The 16,253-nt window shown below is 41.7% G+C and overlaps 1 protein-coding gene across 2 annotated transcripts in view; it reads right to left on the bottom strand.

The window, feature by feature from the left end:
• Nucleotides 1-2,914: 2,914 nt before the first annotated feature.
• IDS (iduronate 2-sulfatase) overlaps nucleotides 2,915-16,253 on the bottom strand; it is a 28,346-nt gene continuing 15,007 nt past the window's right edge. The window contains exons 7-9 of one of the 2 annotated variants that reach the window (XM_020974793.1): nucleotides 12,547-12,673; nucleotides 10,557-10,730; nucleotides 2,915-4,823 (exon numbers count right to left, since the gene is read on the bottom strand). In XM_020974793.1, the coding sequence (XP_020830452.1) occupies nucleotides 4,369-4,823; nucleotides 10,557-10,730; nucleotides 12,547-12,673 (756 nt within the window). In that variant the 3' untranslated portion in view covers nucleotides 2,915-4,368. The remainder of the gene's footprint in view (nucleotides 4,824-10,556; nucleotides 10,731-12,546; nucleotides 12,674-16,253) is intronic. The other variant, XM_078147983.1, reaches the window with a different exon arrangement.

Below are 16,253 nucleotides of genomic sequence, written 5' to 3'. Positions count from 1 at the left end.
TAAGACTCCAAGTTATAGAGAAGGTGCCAATATTCATTAGCAGAGGGCATTGCCTCTGGTACTAATGAGATCACAGTCCAATCCCTGGCATACCTAGGCCCAGCCTGCCCCCGGGAGCTACTGAAGGAGCCGAGTCCTCTCTCACTTGGGGTGGGCCCAGGGGGAGGCCATGCAGCAAAGAAAGAGGAGCAGGGGTCTTCCAGGGTACTAGTGGGCTTTGCAGCTATGTTAGGACAGCAGCAGAGGGGTGGGCAACATTTAGTTCTATACTAAATGGCCTCAAACAGCTATGTCCTTGAAATTAGTCTATCTGCTTTCAATTGTTCTTCTTACTTGTAAAGTTGTCTGCTATCAATTCTCACAGTTGGCAGCGGGCTTTCCTCTAGTGTCTACTCTTCACTTGTCTATTTGTTGCTTCTAAATTGTTAAATAATATGTAAAGTAAGAATAAAGAAGTTCTGAGTGAGTGCTTGAGAGTAAAAAGCACGAGCAAGAATCCTTCAAAGTCATCTTGGTTTCTTCCCTTTACCATCCACATCCAATCAGTCGCTAAGTCCTGCCAAATGTTTCCTCTGAAATTATCTCAAACATCCCCACTTTTGCATTCCCACTTACTAACCTCCCCCCAGTTTAGGGCTTAATTATTTCACACCTGCACTGTCAATAGCCACCTAGCTGATCTGCCTGCCTCCAATTTCTCCTCTCAATCATCAGTTCTGCACCTCCGCTGGATTCACCTTTCTAATTCGTGGCTTTGACCATCTCACTGCACTGTTTAAAACCTCTGCTACCTCCCCATACAAATTAAGGCCAAACCCCTTTAGCCTGGTATTCAAGGCCCTCTATTATCTGCCTCCAATCTACCTTTGCAACATCTGGCATACAGTGAGCACTTAATGTGTAACTGAACTGAATTTCTGCCGCTACTTCCCCTGTGACCTTGCACAGCTCCCCCCCCCCAAATCCAATTCAGTTGCAAGTCACGACATCACCTTCCTGAACGAAGGTCACACAACATGCCTTATCCCAGTAAAGTTGAATTAGTTTCCACGCTTTCTCACCTCTTTGCTTTTGTTCATGCAGTCGGTCCCCTTTGTGAGACACTTTCCCACCAATTCCAATTCTCCACTTGTTGGAATTCTCTATTTCTGGGTCTAGCTTAAAATATTCCTTCCGTGAACCCACCCCAATGTCCCAACTAACTGAAGGCGATCTCCCCTTCCTCAAAACCCCCATTGGTTTGTACCTCTCATGGCTTATATCATATACTGCTGCATATTTAACATCCCCCTACTTATCCTGTTACTTGATTGTAAGCTTCCTAAGGACACTGTATTTTTATGAAACACACCATGACCTCATGGACATTTAAATGGATTTGGGGCCATTGCTCTGGGCAGCTCGGGTCTTAGTGGTATATAGTTCAGCATATGACTGATACAAGCTCTCTTGTTCTACCACATCTCTGATCTCAATTGCTTCACCCAACCAAGTATTAAAAATTTCCAGCAGGGCAAATGAAGAAAAAGTATGACTATCCTAGAACTAACCTAGGCTAGAAGCTGGTCTCCTGAAAGGGAAAAAGTGCAGACCCCATCTTTCAGGACTTGAGAGCATCTGAACAAAGAGAAGCAACCCCACGTGGGCAAAGATCAAACTACTGGGATGTGCATACCAAATGCAAGAGAAGCACTAAGAGGTGGATCCTTGTTAAGAGGTTTAATCTCTTCCTGTAGATAACTAACCAGCTGTAAATCCTATAAGGCATCTAGGAAAAAGCCAGTCTCAGAAAGGATATGAGTAAGATCATTATTTTTAAGTACTACTTTTCGCAGATGGAAGTTTTAATTGGGTTATATAGGAAAGAGAGCGCCATGTGTATGTACATCACATTGCACTGCTGAGATATCAAAGTCCTATTGCCGGTAAGAAGCACACTCACCTGGAAGAGGATGGACTATGAACAAACTTGCAAAGAAGGCAATTCATATTCACCATAATCAGTTGCCATCAGCATAGGGGGAGGGGCAGCACACAGAAATTCCCAGTCTCTTTTCCAGAAGTAGGTGCACCAATGGAATGCCCTTGATGGGGTCCTAGCATTTAACACCTTATCCAGTACAAGACCGGAAAGAGACCTGAGTGCTACAAATAAGAGGCCTCTTTCCAACATAGCATGTTTTAATATCTACTTTATCTTTCATGTTGCTTTCTGTACCTTTCCCGTTTTCTCATCTGTAAGGAGGATAATCCCTAAGGTAATTAGCTCACAAGGTTGTTGTACACATCAAATGAGATAATATATGTAAAGTGCTTTGCAAACCTATAAGTGCTATATAATTATTAGTTATTATTGTTCTTTTTAGAAGATATTTTCAAAATGGTATGCATGCATACTTCACTTTACAGTTTCCTACAAAAGGTGAAATGCAAATTGAACTTTTACAAGTCAAATCGTGTTTCCAATGCACTGAGGTCTGCTAAAAGAAAACTTAGGCTGAATCCTTTTGTAGAGGATAAATAATCGTCTCCCAAGTTACCCATTCAGATTTTTGTAGGTAGGAATTTTTTAAAGCAAGGCCCACCCATATTTGCCAATTTGCAAATGACATTTGGAGAGGTTTGGATGCATTAGCAAGCACATCCGTCACCCAGAGTCGAGAATTCAATTGTTTGACCTAGGACAGGTCACTTCCTCTCTCTAAGCTTTAGTTCCCTCACCTGTAAAATGAAGCCGTTCCAAGTCAGTATTTGCTAAGTCCTTCATAAAATCCACAGTAAGGAGAAAATTGGGTACTTTGAGGAAGACGGGGTAAAAACACGTGGCATGCTAGCCATATGAGTTAACGGCTTCATTTATTTTAATGTAGCATCAAACAGTACTAAAAGCACCAGCAAGAATTGCACACAATGATAATAGCAAATTTAATATGATTTATTCATATGATAAATCCCGACACACTTAACACAAATACCAGCATACATTTTTCAACAATGTGTAAGAGATGAATTCCGAAAACCCGTTAAGTAAACAATGAGTTTTGCCTATAAATCACCAACAAAGGTTTTGGAAAACACACTAGTATAACAGCAACAATAAATTAGAGCAAGGGTTTCGTAAATGTCAGTCTCATTATAGCTGGAAACCCCTCTTACCCTCATAAATAATAGTCCCTGACTTAAGGGACAGTGGAAGAAAAACTGGTTAACTCTTGTTCTTTGCTCTTTACTTTGTCTGCATCCTAACTCTTTCTTCCAATTATATCCAGAAGCACTGGATTCTTTGTTCTCTGCACTGGCTATGCTATTCTTTTTCAGCCTGCTGCTTGGCTGCAACAATACCCTGGACTGTGCACACAACAGGATGTGCAGAAAAGCATTTCAGGAGGTTCCCAAAACTTCACCCAGAGCAACCAAAAGATCCATTTGTTGTCTCCAGCTCAGGCAGCCTCTCAGGCATGGGGCAGTGCAGCTGAGACCCAGGCCCATCACACACATTCCAGAATAAAAACTCAGGCTGCTTTGAAGCATGGTAGACACACACTCAGGGGAGAAGTCATTTAAATGTGGGTGCCTTTTCATCATTCAGTGAATAGCATCCTAGAATCCCAGATCATAGCTTTTTGGAGTTGGAAGGAACTGAATGATGACTGATCAAGGTTAAGAGTAAGAAGTGCTATATTAACACCCCAAGAAACTGTGATCATAATGGAAGATCCCTGTCTGTGCAAAGCCTTGCTGGAGGATCAGACAAACACCTTTAAATGGCAGGTTCCCTGATGGATGAAACCACATGAATATTTTCACAGGCTAGAGGTAAGAAAACAGTCATCCATTACCCCAGACGCTAAATTCCACGGCCAGCCTCACAACTTTATAAACATGAATGACCACAAAAATGTTAAATTTATAAGGGAGACAAATGAATTTTTATAAACACTGAATCCTAATATCACTCACAGAAAGGCATCATAATGGTGGCAGGATGTTTGTCTATCAATGGAGGTTTGACAACATTTTATTTTCTTTAATAGTTCTATATTTCTCCCTTTCCTTTAGGCTATTCATTTTCTAGCAAACCTTTTCTTCATCAATAAGCCAGCCCTCAGTCAGAATGATCACAAATTCCAAATTAAAGAAACCTAAATTCATAAGGTTTTGCTGTAATAAGCTACGGATTCTTGAAATCTATCCTCCTTTTCAACTCTGCTCTCCACGTCACCTCTGTTAGTGCCAAAATGTCACAAAATCTCTAATTCATTCTCACATCCACCATGTAGGGTAGGGAGGAGGAAAATGTGAAAAAAAAATTGTAAACAAAAATCCATTTAGTTATATAAAACTTATGGCCCAATCACCCAGTGAGTTTTAATATGTGCTCATGGTCTGGTTGTAAACATTATGATCCTGCAAGGGATCAGTGTCTACAAAATACAGTTCACCTGCATGGATGTCAGTAAAATTGGCAGTGAAATTCTCAGGGTTGAAGCTGACCCATACAGTAAACCTGTAGTCTACTGTACGTATCGAATAGCCCATAATTTTTATATCTTTTAAATGTGGCTTATCAGAATTCCACTGAGGGGTATCTGCAGGCCGTGGATACTGGCTGTATGCCACGAGGTCAAGGGGTTTCCTGGTGCTGTCATAAGAGTCTCTTTCCCATTTGGTGATGTTTAAATATCTAACCAGGCTTGGTCCTTCTCTACACAGCTCAATGTTAAATGAATTAAATGGGCATCGTCGGGGTACGTTCAGGCCGGCAAGTTCCGAGAGAGTCGGAAAAAGAGACACAAGTTCAGCAAGCTCCATGGCTTGCCCTCCTAGAAAAAAAAAAGCAACAAAGTAGAAAATGTGATATCAAAGTGAACAAAACAGAAGAAGAAGACTAAGTCAAACACGACTCAGCGCCACACATTTATTTCACCGCGTTCTTTTTATTTTATTTAGAAGAATGGTATCTCAGGGGCAGCTAGGTGGCACAGTGGATAAAGCACAGGCCCTGGAGTCAGGAGAACCTGAGTTCAAATACAGCCTCAGAAACTTGACACTTACTAGCTGTGTGACCCTGGGCAAGTCACTTAACCCCACTGCCTAGCCAAAAAAAAAGAAAAAGGAGAAGAAAGGCATCTCAGCCTCTAACTCCCTCCCAACTGCTCTTCCAGCAATGCAAAGTGACCACCAATATATTAGAGAAGGGATACTGTAAACACTGACTGATAATGAATGATGTAATAGTGCTGGTGACTCTTTAAGAGAGAAAAAAAACTATTAAGTTACAGTGAAGACATTGCAACTACACAAAAACTTGGAAATTTTGTTGTGTGAGGATTTAAATCAGTGAGGATTAAAAGGCTACTTATTACCCTTCCAAAGCCTGCTAATTACTAAGCCTCCCAGCTGAAAAGAGAAGAGAATAATCAACTGTCACTAAGGCCCTGCCCCATAGAGAAGCATTCTCTATAAACTCAGCCCTGACCACGATGTTCACCCAAGGGTCCAACTTCCATCTGCTGGATGATAGGGAAATCTGGAGAATAAACTTAGCTCTGTTAAAGTGATATCCACCCAAGTCCTCTTCTGATCCCTCACTGCAGCATGAAAGTGATCTTGGGTTCACAACTAAAACTATAGCAAGCTAGAAAGGTTTCATGTATGGACCTAAGGGTGGACCGAATGCCTGTGGTCTACGCACCAACCTTGCTCAATTCAGAAAGGCTCCTAATCAGATGAGTCTTAGGGTAATGAATTTTGGGGCCAGGACTCTCTAAGATCATCTGCTAAGTTAGAAGAGTTGTGATCTGCATTGATAAAGTTACAAATCCAAGTGAAATACTAAATTAGAATTAAAAGTACAGTATAATTCATTTCCTGTTAATAGGTTACGGCACACTTTGTGCTTTGTATCCAGGGTGTCCCAAAAGTCTTAGTGCATTTAAAAAGCTTAAACCTGCTCTAAGACTTTTGGGACACCTGGTATAATTAAACCAATAACTCAAACAAAGGTTAAAAACCTTTCTATTCAGTTTGACTTTCTTCCTTTAGATCTGGAAGCTGGTTTCTCAATGGCAATCAACCAATAAGCATTTATGGCAGTAAATGGTTTTTAGCACCTACTTTGAGTCTTAAGCTTCAAGAGTGGTGATGCTCAGAACTGGGAAGCTGGCTTCAAATTTATCCCCATGACCCTGGTTCCTGGCTAAGAGATCAGCCTAGTTTCATCTCAGCCTCTGACAGTAGTCTACCTGACCTCTACTCCTTGTCTCTAAAGTTCTAAGAAAATCTACTAATTTCCTACTTAACACAATTTTGCACCTAAATACATTTATCATAATCATGTCAGTCTTAACTCTTGATTAGATTATAGGCTCCTTAAGGGTAGGAATTATATATTATAATTTTTCAGTATCCTTTTCTCCCTCAACTACTTAGCATAGTTCCAAGACCTTAAACTGAGACAAACTGGGTTCAGGTCCAGGCTTGAGAACTTACTATGTGATCCTAGGCAAATCACTCCAAAGCTAGGAGCCTCAGTTTCACAGTATGTTCAATGGAGTGAACACTTAAGCCACTGTTGTGGTAAAATACTTTGAAAACTTTAAAGAACTACAGAAATATGATTTACTACAGAGATTTTTACCAAGGTTTCAAAGAGGTATCACAGAGATCAGAAAGAATCAAGTAGATCAACTCCTTCATTTTAGATGAAACAACTGAGGCTCTGAGGTCATATGACTTGTCCAAGGTCACAGACCAAGTTAATAGTAGACTCAAGACTAGAATTCAAGAAGTCTCCTGATTGGGGCAGAGCCAAGATGGTGGAGTGAAAGCAGTGACTTGCTTGAGCTCTCCTCCAAACCCCTGCAAATACTCATAAGAAATGGCTCTAAACAAATTCTGAAGCAGCAGAAACCACAAAAAGACAGAGTGAAACAAATTTCCAGCCCAAGACAACCTGGATGATCAATCAGAAAGGTGTATCGCGCCGGGCTGGGAGCGCAGCACAGCGCAGCATAGAGGCACAGGCCGCAGTGAACCTGGAGCAGGCCTCAGAGGACTGAATCGAGGGCAGCTGTGGAGGTTTCCAGACTCCTCCAACCACCAATGACAAAGACAACTTAGAAGGTCAGTGGGAAAAGTCTGTTTCTGTCGGTGGTCAGAGAGGAAGGCGGGGTCTCAGCTCCATTCCCCAAGAGTGTGGCCCTGGGGGGGCAGTTGCTTCCCGATCTTCCCACCCACAGACTGAGGGGGAATCCAGTGGCTGATCAGAGAGGGACTGCAGGGATCTCTTTGCCAGTGCTGAGGCAGGAATCTCTTGCTTTGCCCATGTTTGGATCTGGGCCACAGTTCTGGGAGGCGGTGCTGGGGTGAGGAGGAGCGCTGGCATGGTGGAGAGGAACCCTTCCTCACAGTTACAGGACAGAAAGGAGTACTTGTAGTCGCAGGCCAGGAAAGGAGTAAACACCTCGCCCCTTATCATACCACCTTGGAAGAACTGAAAATTTACAGGTCCCTACAAGTATCTCTGAAAACAGCTATACAAACCCCTGAAGCTTGGGACAGCATACTCTCCACATTGGAAGCAGACTCTTACCTTAACAAACAGTTTAAAACTCAAGTAATTAGCCGGGATCATGAGCAAGCAGCACAAAAAGAGTCAGACTACAGAATCTTACTTTGGTGAAAAAGAAGATCAAAATATACAACCAGAAGAAGACCACGAAGTCAGAGCTCCTACATCCAAAGCCTCCAAGAAAAATATGAATTGGTCCCAGGCCTTGGAAGAGCTCAAAAGGGATCTTGAGAAGCAAGTAAGGGAAGTAGAGGAAAAACTGAGAGTGATGCAAGAAAATCATGAAAAACAAGTCAACAGCTTGCTAAAGGAGACCCAAAAAAATACTGAAGAAAATAACACCTTAAAAAATAGCCTAACCCAAATGGCAAAAGAGGTCCAAAAAGCCAATGAGGAGAAGAATGCCCTAAAAAGCAAAATTGGCCAAATGGAAAAGGAAGTCCAAAAGCTTACTGAAGAAAATACTTCCTTGAAAATTAGAATAGAGCAATTGGAAGATAGTGACTTTATGAGAAATCAAGACACAGTAAACAAATCCAAAAGAATGAAAAATTAGAAAACAATTGAAATATCTCATTGGAAAAACAACTGACCTGGAAAATAGATCCAGGAGAGAGAATTTAAAAACTTTTGGATTATCTGAAAGCCATGATCAAAATTCAAGAAATTATCAAGGAAAACTGCCCTGATATAGTAGAACCAGAAGGCAAAATAGAAATTGACAGAATCCACAGATCTCCTCCTGAAAGAGATCCCCAAAGGAAAACTCCTAGGAATATTGTAGCCAAATTCCAGAGTTCCCAGGTCAAGGAGAAAATATTACAAGCTGCCAGAAGGAAACAGTTCAAGTACTGTGGAAACACAATCAGGATAACACAAGATTTAGCAGCTTCTACATTAAAGGACTGCAGGGCATGGAATAAAATATTCCGGAGGGCAAAGAAGATAGGATTACAACCAAGAACCACCTACCCAGCAAAACTGAGTATAATCCTTCAAAAAATGGTCATTCAGTGAAATAGAGGACTTTCAAGCATTCTTGATGAAAAGACCAGAGCTGAATAGAAAATTTGACTTTCAAATACAGGACTCCAGTGGAACATGAAGAGGTAAACAGGAAAGAGAAATCATAAGAGACTTATTAAGATTGAACTGTTTACATTCCTGCATGGAAAGATGATATTTGTAACTCATGAGAACTTTGTCAGTATTAGGGTAGTTGAAGGAAAAAAATTATATGTATGTATATGTAGATAGATAGATAGAGGGCACAGGGTGAGGTGAAGATTAAGGGGTCATATCTGGAGAATAAAATTAAGGGATGAGAGAGGATTATACTTGGAGAAGAAGAAAGGGAGAGGTAGAATGGGGTAAATTATCTCACAAAAAAAAAACAGAAAAGAAAAGTCTCTTACAGTGGAGGGGAAACGGGGAAGGTGAGAGGGAATGAGTGAATCTTATTCTCATAGGATTTGGCTTAAGGAGGGAATAACATACACATTCAATTGGGTATGGAAATCTGTCTTACCCTACAGGAAAATAGGGGGAGAAGGGGACAAGAGAGCAGGGGATGATAGAGAGGAGGGCAGATTGGGAAAGGGGGTAATCAGAAGTAAATACTTCTGAGGAGGGACAGGGTCAAAAGAAAGAATAGAATAAATGGGAGGGCAGGATAGGATTAAGGGAAATAGAGTTAGTTTTTCACAACATGTCTACTATGGACGTGTTTTGCATAACTGCACATGTATAACCTATATTGAGTTGCTTGCCTTTTCAATGAGGGTGGGTAGGGAAGGAGGAAGAGAGAAAATCTGAAACCTAAAGTTTTAAAAACATATGTTTAAAAAAAATGTTTTCACATGCTACTGGGAAATAAGAAATATAGGAAATGGGGTACAGAAGTCTATCCTGCCCTACAGGAAAATAGAAGGGGAAGGGGATAAGAGAAGGGGAGAGAGATAGAAGAGAGGACAGACTAGGGGAAGGGATATTCAGAATGCATGCCATCTTGGGGTGGGGGGAGGGGGGAGATGGGATGAAAACTTGGAACTCAAAAACTTCTGGAAGTGAATGTTGAAAACCAAAAATAAATTAAAAAAAAAAAAAGAAGAAGTCTCCTGATTCTCAGAGTCTAATAATCTTATCCTTTGCTTCCCTGGGTTTTAAGAAGATTCTAAACTCTTTCAAAGAGCTATACAATGGAGAATAATCTTAGTGAGGAAAGTAAGATGAAAGCATGTAGACCAGGAGTGGGGAACCCGCAGCTTTGAGGCCACATGGGGCCTTCTAGATCCTTAAGTGTGGCCTTTTGACTGAATCCAATTTTTTTTTGGTGAGGCAGTTGGGGGTAAGTGACTTGCTCAGAGTCACAAAGCTAGTAAGGGTTATGTGTCTGAGGCCGGATTTGAACTCAGGTCCTCCTGACTCTAGGGTCAGTGCTCTATCCACTGTGTCACCTAGCTGCCCCTGAATACAAATTTTAATAAATAATAATAATCCCTTTAATAAAAGATTTATTCTTTAAAATGTGGATCCACCTAGATCATCTCTGAGGGCCCTTCTAACTACAGGATATGAGTCATTTCACAGTTTCCCATATCTGAGAATATATGAAAAAAGTTGGCTAAGTAGCAGTACTGTTAACATGGATTTGCAACTGGCTGAACAACTATTGATTAATGAGGGGTGGAGAAGGGGAGAGGAGAGGTAGTGTCTAGAAGTATGTCCTAAGCTCTCTTCTAGGCCCTGTGTCGTTCGACCTGTTTAAACAACGATTTGGATGATGACACGAAAGGCACAATGACTAAATCTGCAGATGATACGAAGGTGGGGAGAAAAAACTAACATCATGTAGAAAATAAAATCAGGATTCATAGATGTCTGGACAGGCTGGAACAACCCTATAAGGTGCTATATAAACGAAAAGGCAGAATTATAATAATAGGGTAGTTAAGTTTTACTTTACAAGACTTATCTTTTGTACCTGGAACCATCACATCTGATGTTGAGTCAAAGGGATCAATGTAAGGAAAAAGCTTCTCTCCAGGAGAAGTAAATGGAGCAGTCTTTCCAGGGACATAAAACATCAAGGGCACTCGAGTGGCTACATCAAAATTGCTGTACTTGGCCCATTCTCCATGTTCACCCAGAGCCCATCCTGGACAATAAGAAACACAAGTCACACAGACACCCAGAGACAAAAACACTTACACACACAAGTAGAATCACATCACGGTAGGCTCAATTTCAACACCATTTCTTATTATGTCTCCGCTGAAGTCCCCCTCCACTGCCTTATCACGGTTGTCCAATGCATTTGGCGCCTCTGGCTTTCCAGGAAGTGCCAGAATTGATGTGCCATTCACAAAGGGTCCCCTCCAATGCCATGAAGAAGCACTGGGGAGGGGGGGAGACTTCAGTGAAGACAGGTATTGAAGGAATGACCACAGAAAAGCCTAAGTTTCCAAAGAAGTAAAAACAAGAAATTATCAACTAATGGTTTTTTTTTTCTGTTGGGTCACAGCTTAATGACAAAATGCAACTTCTGCTTCCAGGTGCTTTACTCAGACTAACTACAAAACTTCTAAAAAAATGGTTAGAATACTCTAAGTTGGGTATCTTATAATTGGCAGCTAGGTGGCACAGTGGATAGAGCACTGGTCCTGGAGTCAGGAGGACCCGAGTTCAAATCTGACCTTAGATACGTAACAGTCACTAGCTGTGTGACCCTGGGCAAGTCACTTAACCCCAACTGCCTTGCCAAAAAAAAAAAAGAATACTCTAAGTTGTTCATCAGTTTTGAAAAAAAGAATTGTACTTAGTCACACAACTAAACAAGGAGACTATGCCAGTAAAAAAGCCTCACTGAATAAAGTGTATGCTATCTGTGGTTCCCAAACTTGCCTAAGAAATTATGTGTGTGTATATGTCTGTATATACATATACACACACACATGCACATGTGCATTTGTGTGTATAACTCTAGGTATACACGTGTATATATATATGCATATATATAGGAAATAGCAATTGATGAATGTGTGTGGCTATATTGCGTGTATACATTCCTCAGCTGCCATCCCCCACATGTATATATAAACATATACATACATGTGTGCATATACACAAACACAAGTGTGTATATATGTAAATTGTATGTATGTGGATGTATATATTATGTAGGTATGTATGTGTATACGTACGTGTGTGTGTGTGTGTGTGTGTGTGTGTGTGTGTATACACACATATTATTCATCGACTGTTATTCCCCATCCACTAATTCCTCCCCTCTCAGAGCACAATGCTTGCCAAGGATCCCTGGACCTCACTCAGAAAGCCCTACAATAGCAAATGAGTGTCTTCACTACTCCTTACTAATTTACCAACTCCACCTGGTCTTTTAATAGCCTCAGGGACAAAAGCTAATCTTCCTCAGTAGGCACAAATTTAATAGACAAGTACAATAATTGAAGAGACTATTGTTTCACTGAAATCTGAGAGTTCCCAACACAATACTTGATCCTGGAATCACTAAGAAGCCGGCTAGCGCCATGAGAGGGAATGGTAGCTCCCCACAGTGGGGCACGCAGGAGCACTGCGGGGTTCTTGCCACTTGGAATGGGCTCATTTGGCTTTTGGGGCAATTTCAAAGTGACACTGTAAGTCTGATGCCTCCTCTATTCTTTGGCTTAGAAACACCATAGGCCAGTGCTTTAGGGAAGGGCTATTTCTCATCAATAGCAGCTCAGTGAGAACAAAAGGGGTAAAAAATGCTGTGAACAATTCCCTTTAAGAGAAGAAGTTGGCTCCAAAGGAGATGTGGTTACAGGCTGGCAAAGTGGGGGGAGCATTCTGCTGTACATGGTACAAACACAAGGAGGAGAGACTCACCCAAGAGCACAGGTGAGGTTTCCAAGGCCAGAAAACACTTCAAGAACTTCAAATTGCTTCCCAGAACACTTCAAAATGCTTACCATGATCAGATACAAAGGCAACAATTGTGTTGTTAGACAGCTGAAGTTCATCCAAAGCACTTAACAGGTGACCAACTTGTGAATCCAAGTAAGAAACGGACGCAAAATAACTCTGACGGATTTTCCGCTGCAAAGTTTAAAAAAAAAGAAAATCCCTCAATTCAGACTTCACTTATGTCCCACCCTCCAATTTGGGCTCTTTATTTTTCTCTGCTAAAACACAACAGAAGCTTCTCTGCCCCCCTATTATCCTTCTACCCTGAATTTACTGAGAAAACACAAGCCATTCACCATAAGCTCACCCTTCATCTCACACGCCTCTATCAGCCCACACTCCCAACTCACTCTCACTCTCTCTCTCTCTCTCTCTCTCTCTCTCTCTCTCTCTCTCTCGTCTCTCACAGAGAGGCAGCCCTTTTGCCCATCCCATCCTGTCTTTTCTAGCAGACTTTTACTTCGATCAATGCCCCCTCCTAATATTTAATCTCTCCATATTTTCTATTTCTTTCCACGCCACCTCCAAACACGCCAAAATCTGTCTCATCCTGGAAAAATCATGACTATGCTACCATACCTTCAAACTATTGTCCCCCAGCTCTCTCTGCCCTTTCTCAACCCAACTCTTAAAAAAAAACATTTTTACTTCTCCCCACTACTTCTCCCTTCAATCTCTTCATTTAACATTGGCTTCAGTTTCCTCACCTGTAAAATGGGGATAATAATAGCACTTATTTCGCAGGGTTGTTATGAGGATAAAATGTTATCGTGATAATATTTGTTAAGCCCTTTATAAACCTTAAAGTGCTATCTAAATGATTGCTATTATTATTTATTATTTTTACAAACATATTTAGAATAGGGATTTTTTTTTGTCTCTGTGCCCTTTGGGTAGCACACATAGTTGGCACCCCATAAGTATCAGTTGACTATTTCTATGGAAACTTATGAACAAGAAATGGCAGAGGAAACATCACCAAAGACATACAGGACTGGAAAAGGAGGTGGGTTAGTCATGTTGTAGGAATAAAGGATAACAAGATGCCTGTGTTGATGTGGGTAAAATTGTGGTTGATGGATGAGCCTAGGAATAGGATTGTGGTTATAGCGTTTATGGCTATGATATTGGCGTATTCAGCTAGAAAGAATATAGCAAATGGGCCAGCTGCGTATTCTACATTGAAGCCGGACACAAGTTCTGATTCTCCTTCGGTTAGGTCAAATGGGGCTCGGTTTGCTTCGGCTAGTGTTGAGATGTATCATATCATGGTTAGGGGTCATGTTGTGATTAGTAGTCATATGTTTTCTTGTATGGTGGCAAGATTTTTTAGGCTGGATGATCCATTGATTAATATGATTGATAGAAGAATGATGGCTAGTGTTACTTCATATGAAATTGTTTGTGCTACTGCTCGTAGGGCCCCGATTAGGGCGTATTTTGAGTTTGATGCTCAGGCTGATCATAGGATTGGGTATACTGATAGCGCGGATAGGGCGAGCCTTTTGCAATCCGCTTCCAACTTCATCACTCAATTGAAAAACGCTCTCTCCAAAGCTACTACTCATGATTCAACTGTCAAATCTGATCGGCTTTTTCTCAGCCCTCTTCCTTCTTTGATTCTCTGCAACATTTGACGTAATTGTTGACCACACTGTCCCCTTCTGGATACTCTCTTGGTTCACTTTCTACTGTCTGACCATTCCTTCTCATTGTCCTTTCCTCTATACCCCCACCCCAACTGTGGGAATTCCTAAAGACTTTGACCTGGGCCTTCTTCTTTCTCTTTATACTCTCTCACTTGGTGACCTCATCAGCTCACATAGTTTTAATTATCATTTCGATGCACATGACTTCTATATCTATATATCCAGACCCAGCTTCTCTCCCAAGTTCCAACTGTCTATTGGACATTTTGAGGTGGTTTTTCCATAGATATCTCAAATTCACATGTGCAAAAGAAATCTCAGTCCCTTCTTCCTTACTCAAATAAACTTCCTCATTTCTGTGGAGAGTACCGAGACCCTTCTAGTCACCTAGTTTCACAAGCTCAGCATTTATGCTGGACTCCTTACTCTTGCTAGCTCCAGCATACCCAATCAGCTGCCAAAGGCTTGTTTCTACCTTCACAATATCTCTTGCATTTGTCCTTCCTTTACTCCTCACAGACACCCACCTAATTCAGGCACTCATCACCTCCAGCCTGGATTTGCAAGAGCTTCCTCATTCCTCTCCTTGTCTCCAGACTCACCCAACTCTATTCCATCCTCCGTATAGCTGCCAAAGTGATTTTCCTTAAGTATATATCTGACCATGTTAATTCCCTTGCTCAAAGACTCCAATGGTTCCTTCCCTATTGCCTCTAGAATAAGATAGAAGCTTTCCTGTTTGGCTTTTAAAGTCCTATATAACCTGGTAGTAACCTACCTTTCCAACATCATTATTTATTACATTACTCCCCTTCACACATGATACAGTCTAGCTGAACTGGACTCTTTCCTATGCATCACACATGACATCACACACTCCATCTCCCATCCCTCTGCCTTCGGACATCCCCAGCCATGCCCCAAATGCTCTCCCTCCTCACCATTGCCTCCCAGAAGCCCTTCTTTGTTTTTTTCACAATTCAGCTCAAGCTGTCCCCCAACTATATTGTATATATCTTGTATATGCTCATATACATGCACATTTTGCCCATATCTTTCTTCCCTCCCCCACCCCCAACAGCAGGGATTGCCTTCTTTGGTCTCTGTTCAGTGCAAATGTGCCAAAGGAGGCTCTTAGTCCACGCATGTTAGTGGTTTCCCCTGTAGCCGGGGAAAAATCTGGCTGTCTAAACAAGATTCCTGTTTACCTTTATTTCTTTAAAATCACTTCGCTGGGGCAGCTAGGTGGCGCAGCGGATAGAGAACAGTCCTGAAGTCAGGAGGACCTGAGTTCAAATCCGGCTGCAGACCAAACACTTGACACGTACTAGCTGTGTGACCCTGACCGAGTCACTTAACCCCAATTGCCTCGCCAAAAAATAAAAAATAAAAAAATAAAGTCACTTTGCTCTGGTAGACTTGCTCCTTACTGCTGCTGTCTAGCAAGCCTGTGTATTCTTCCAGCCCCAGAAGCTGGCCAAATAAATAAGACTTTTGGTGGAGTGAAAAACAACTCAGGAAGAGTTAGGACAATTGTTTCTAACTCTGGTTCCACCCTAATTAGCTGTCAGCTGAGCCAAGATACTTTCTTTCTGGAGGCTAGCCTCCTCCTCTGAAAACTGATGGTCCAAGGACCTCTAAGGCCCCTCCAGCTCTAAGGTTTATTATCTGGCTTGGGACCTAGAAACACTGACAAAGGAACTGAAGGTCGTCCCCAGAGGGCAGAGCACACCGTAATAAATGAGACAAAGCTGAGGAGGAGTGCTGAGGACAACTCAGAGGGCCTTTGGGCCATTCTGAGAAGGAAAAAAAGGAGGATCACAAGGAGGGCAGGACCCAATGCTCCAGCTGGATGGACCACGATCATGGACAATGGAGAGAAGGGATACACAAGTCTCATGATGCTTGTTTTCTCTGACAAGGAGAATGACGTCTAGACTGGAAAGGACTGAACAAAAATAGTTAAAAGGGAGCTCAAACCTAAGTGCACATGGGAGAATAACATCAAATAAGGCTTCAGTCTCCCATACGTTCTCCCCAAGGTCAGTGAAAAAGGGCTACGG

This window comes from Phascolarctos cinereus, unplaced genomic scaffold, assembly GCF_003287225.1.
Source record: "Phascolarctos cinereus isolate Bilbo 61053 unplaced genomic scaffold, phaCin_HiC Scaffold_8;HRSCAF=390, whole genome shotgun sequence".
Classification (NCBI taxonomy): Eukaryota; Metazoa; Chordata; class Mammalia; order Diprotodontia; family Phascolarctidae; genus Phascolarctos; species Phascolarctos cinereus.
This window is presented reverse-complemented; position numbering and strand designations above follow the sequence as displayed.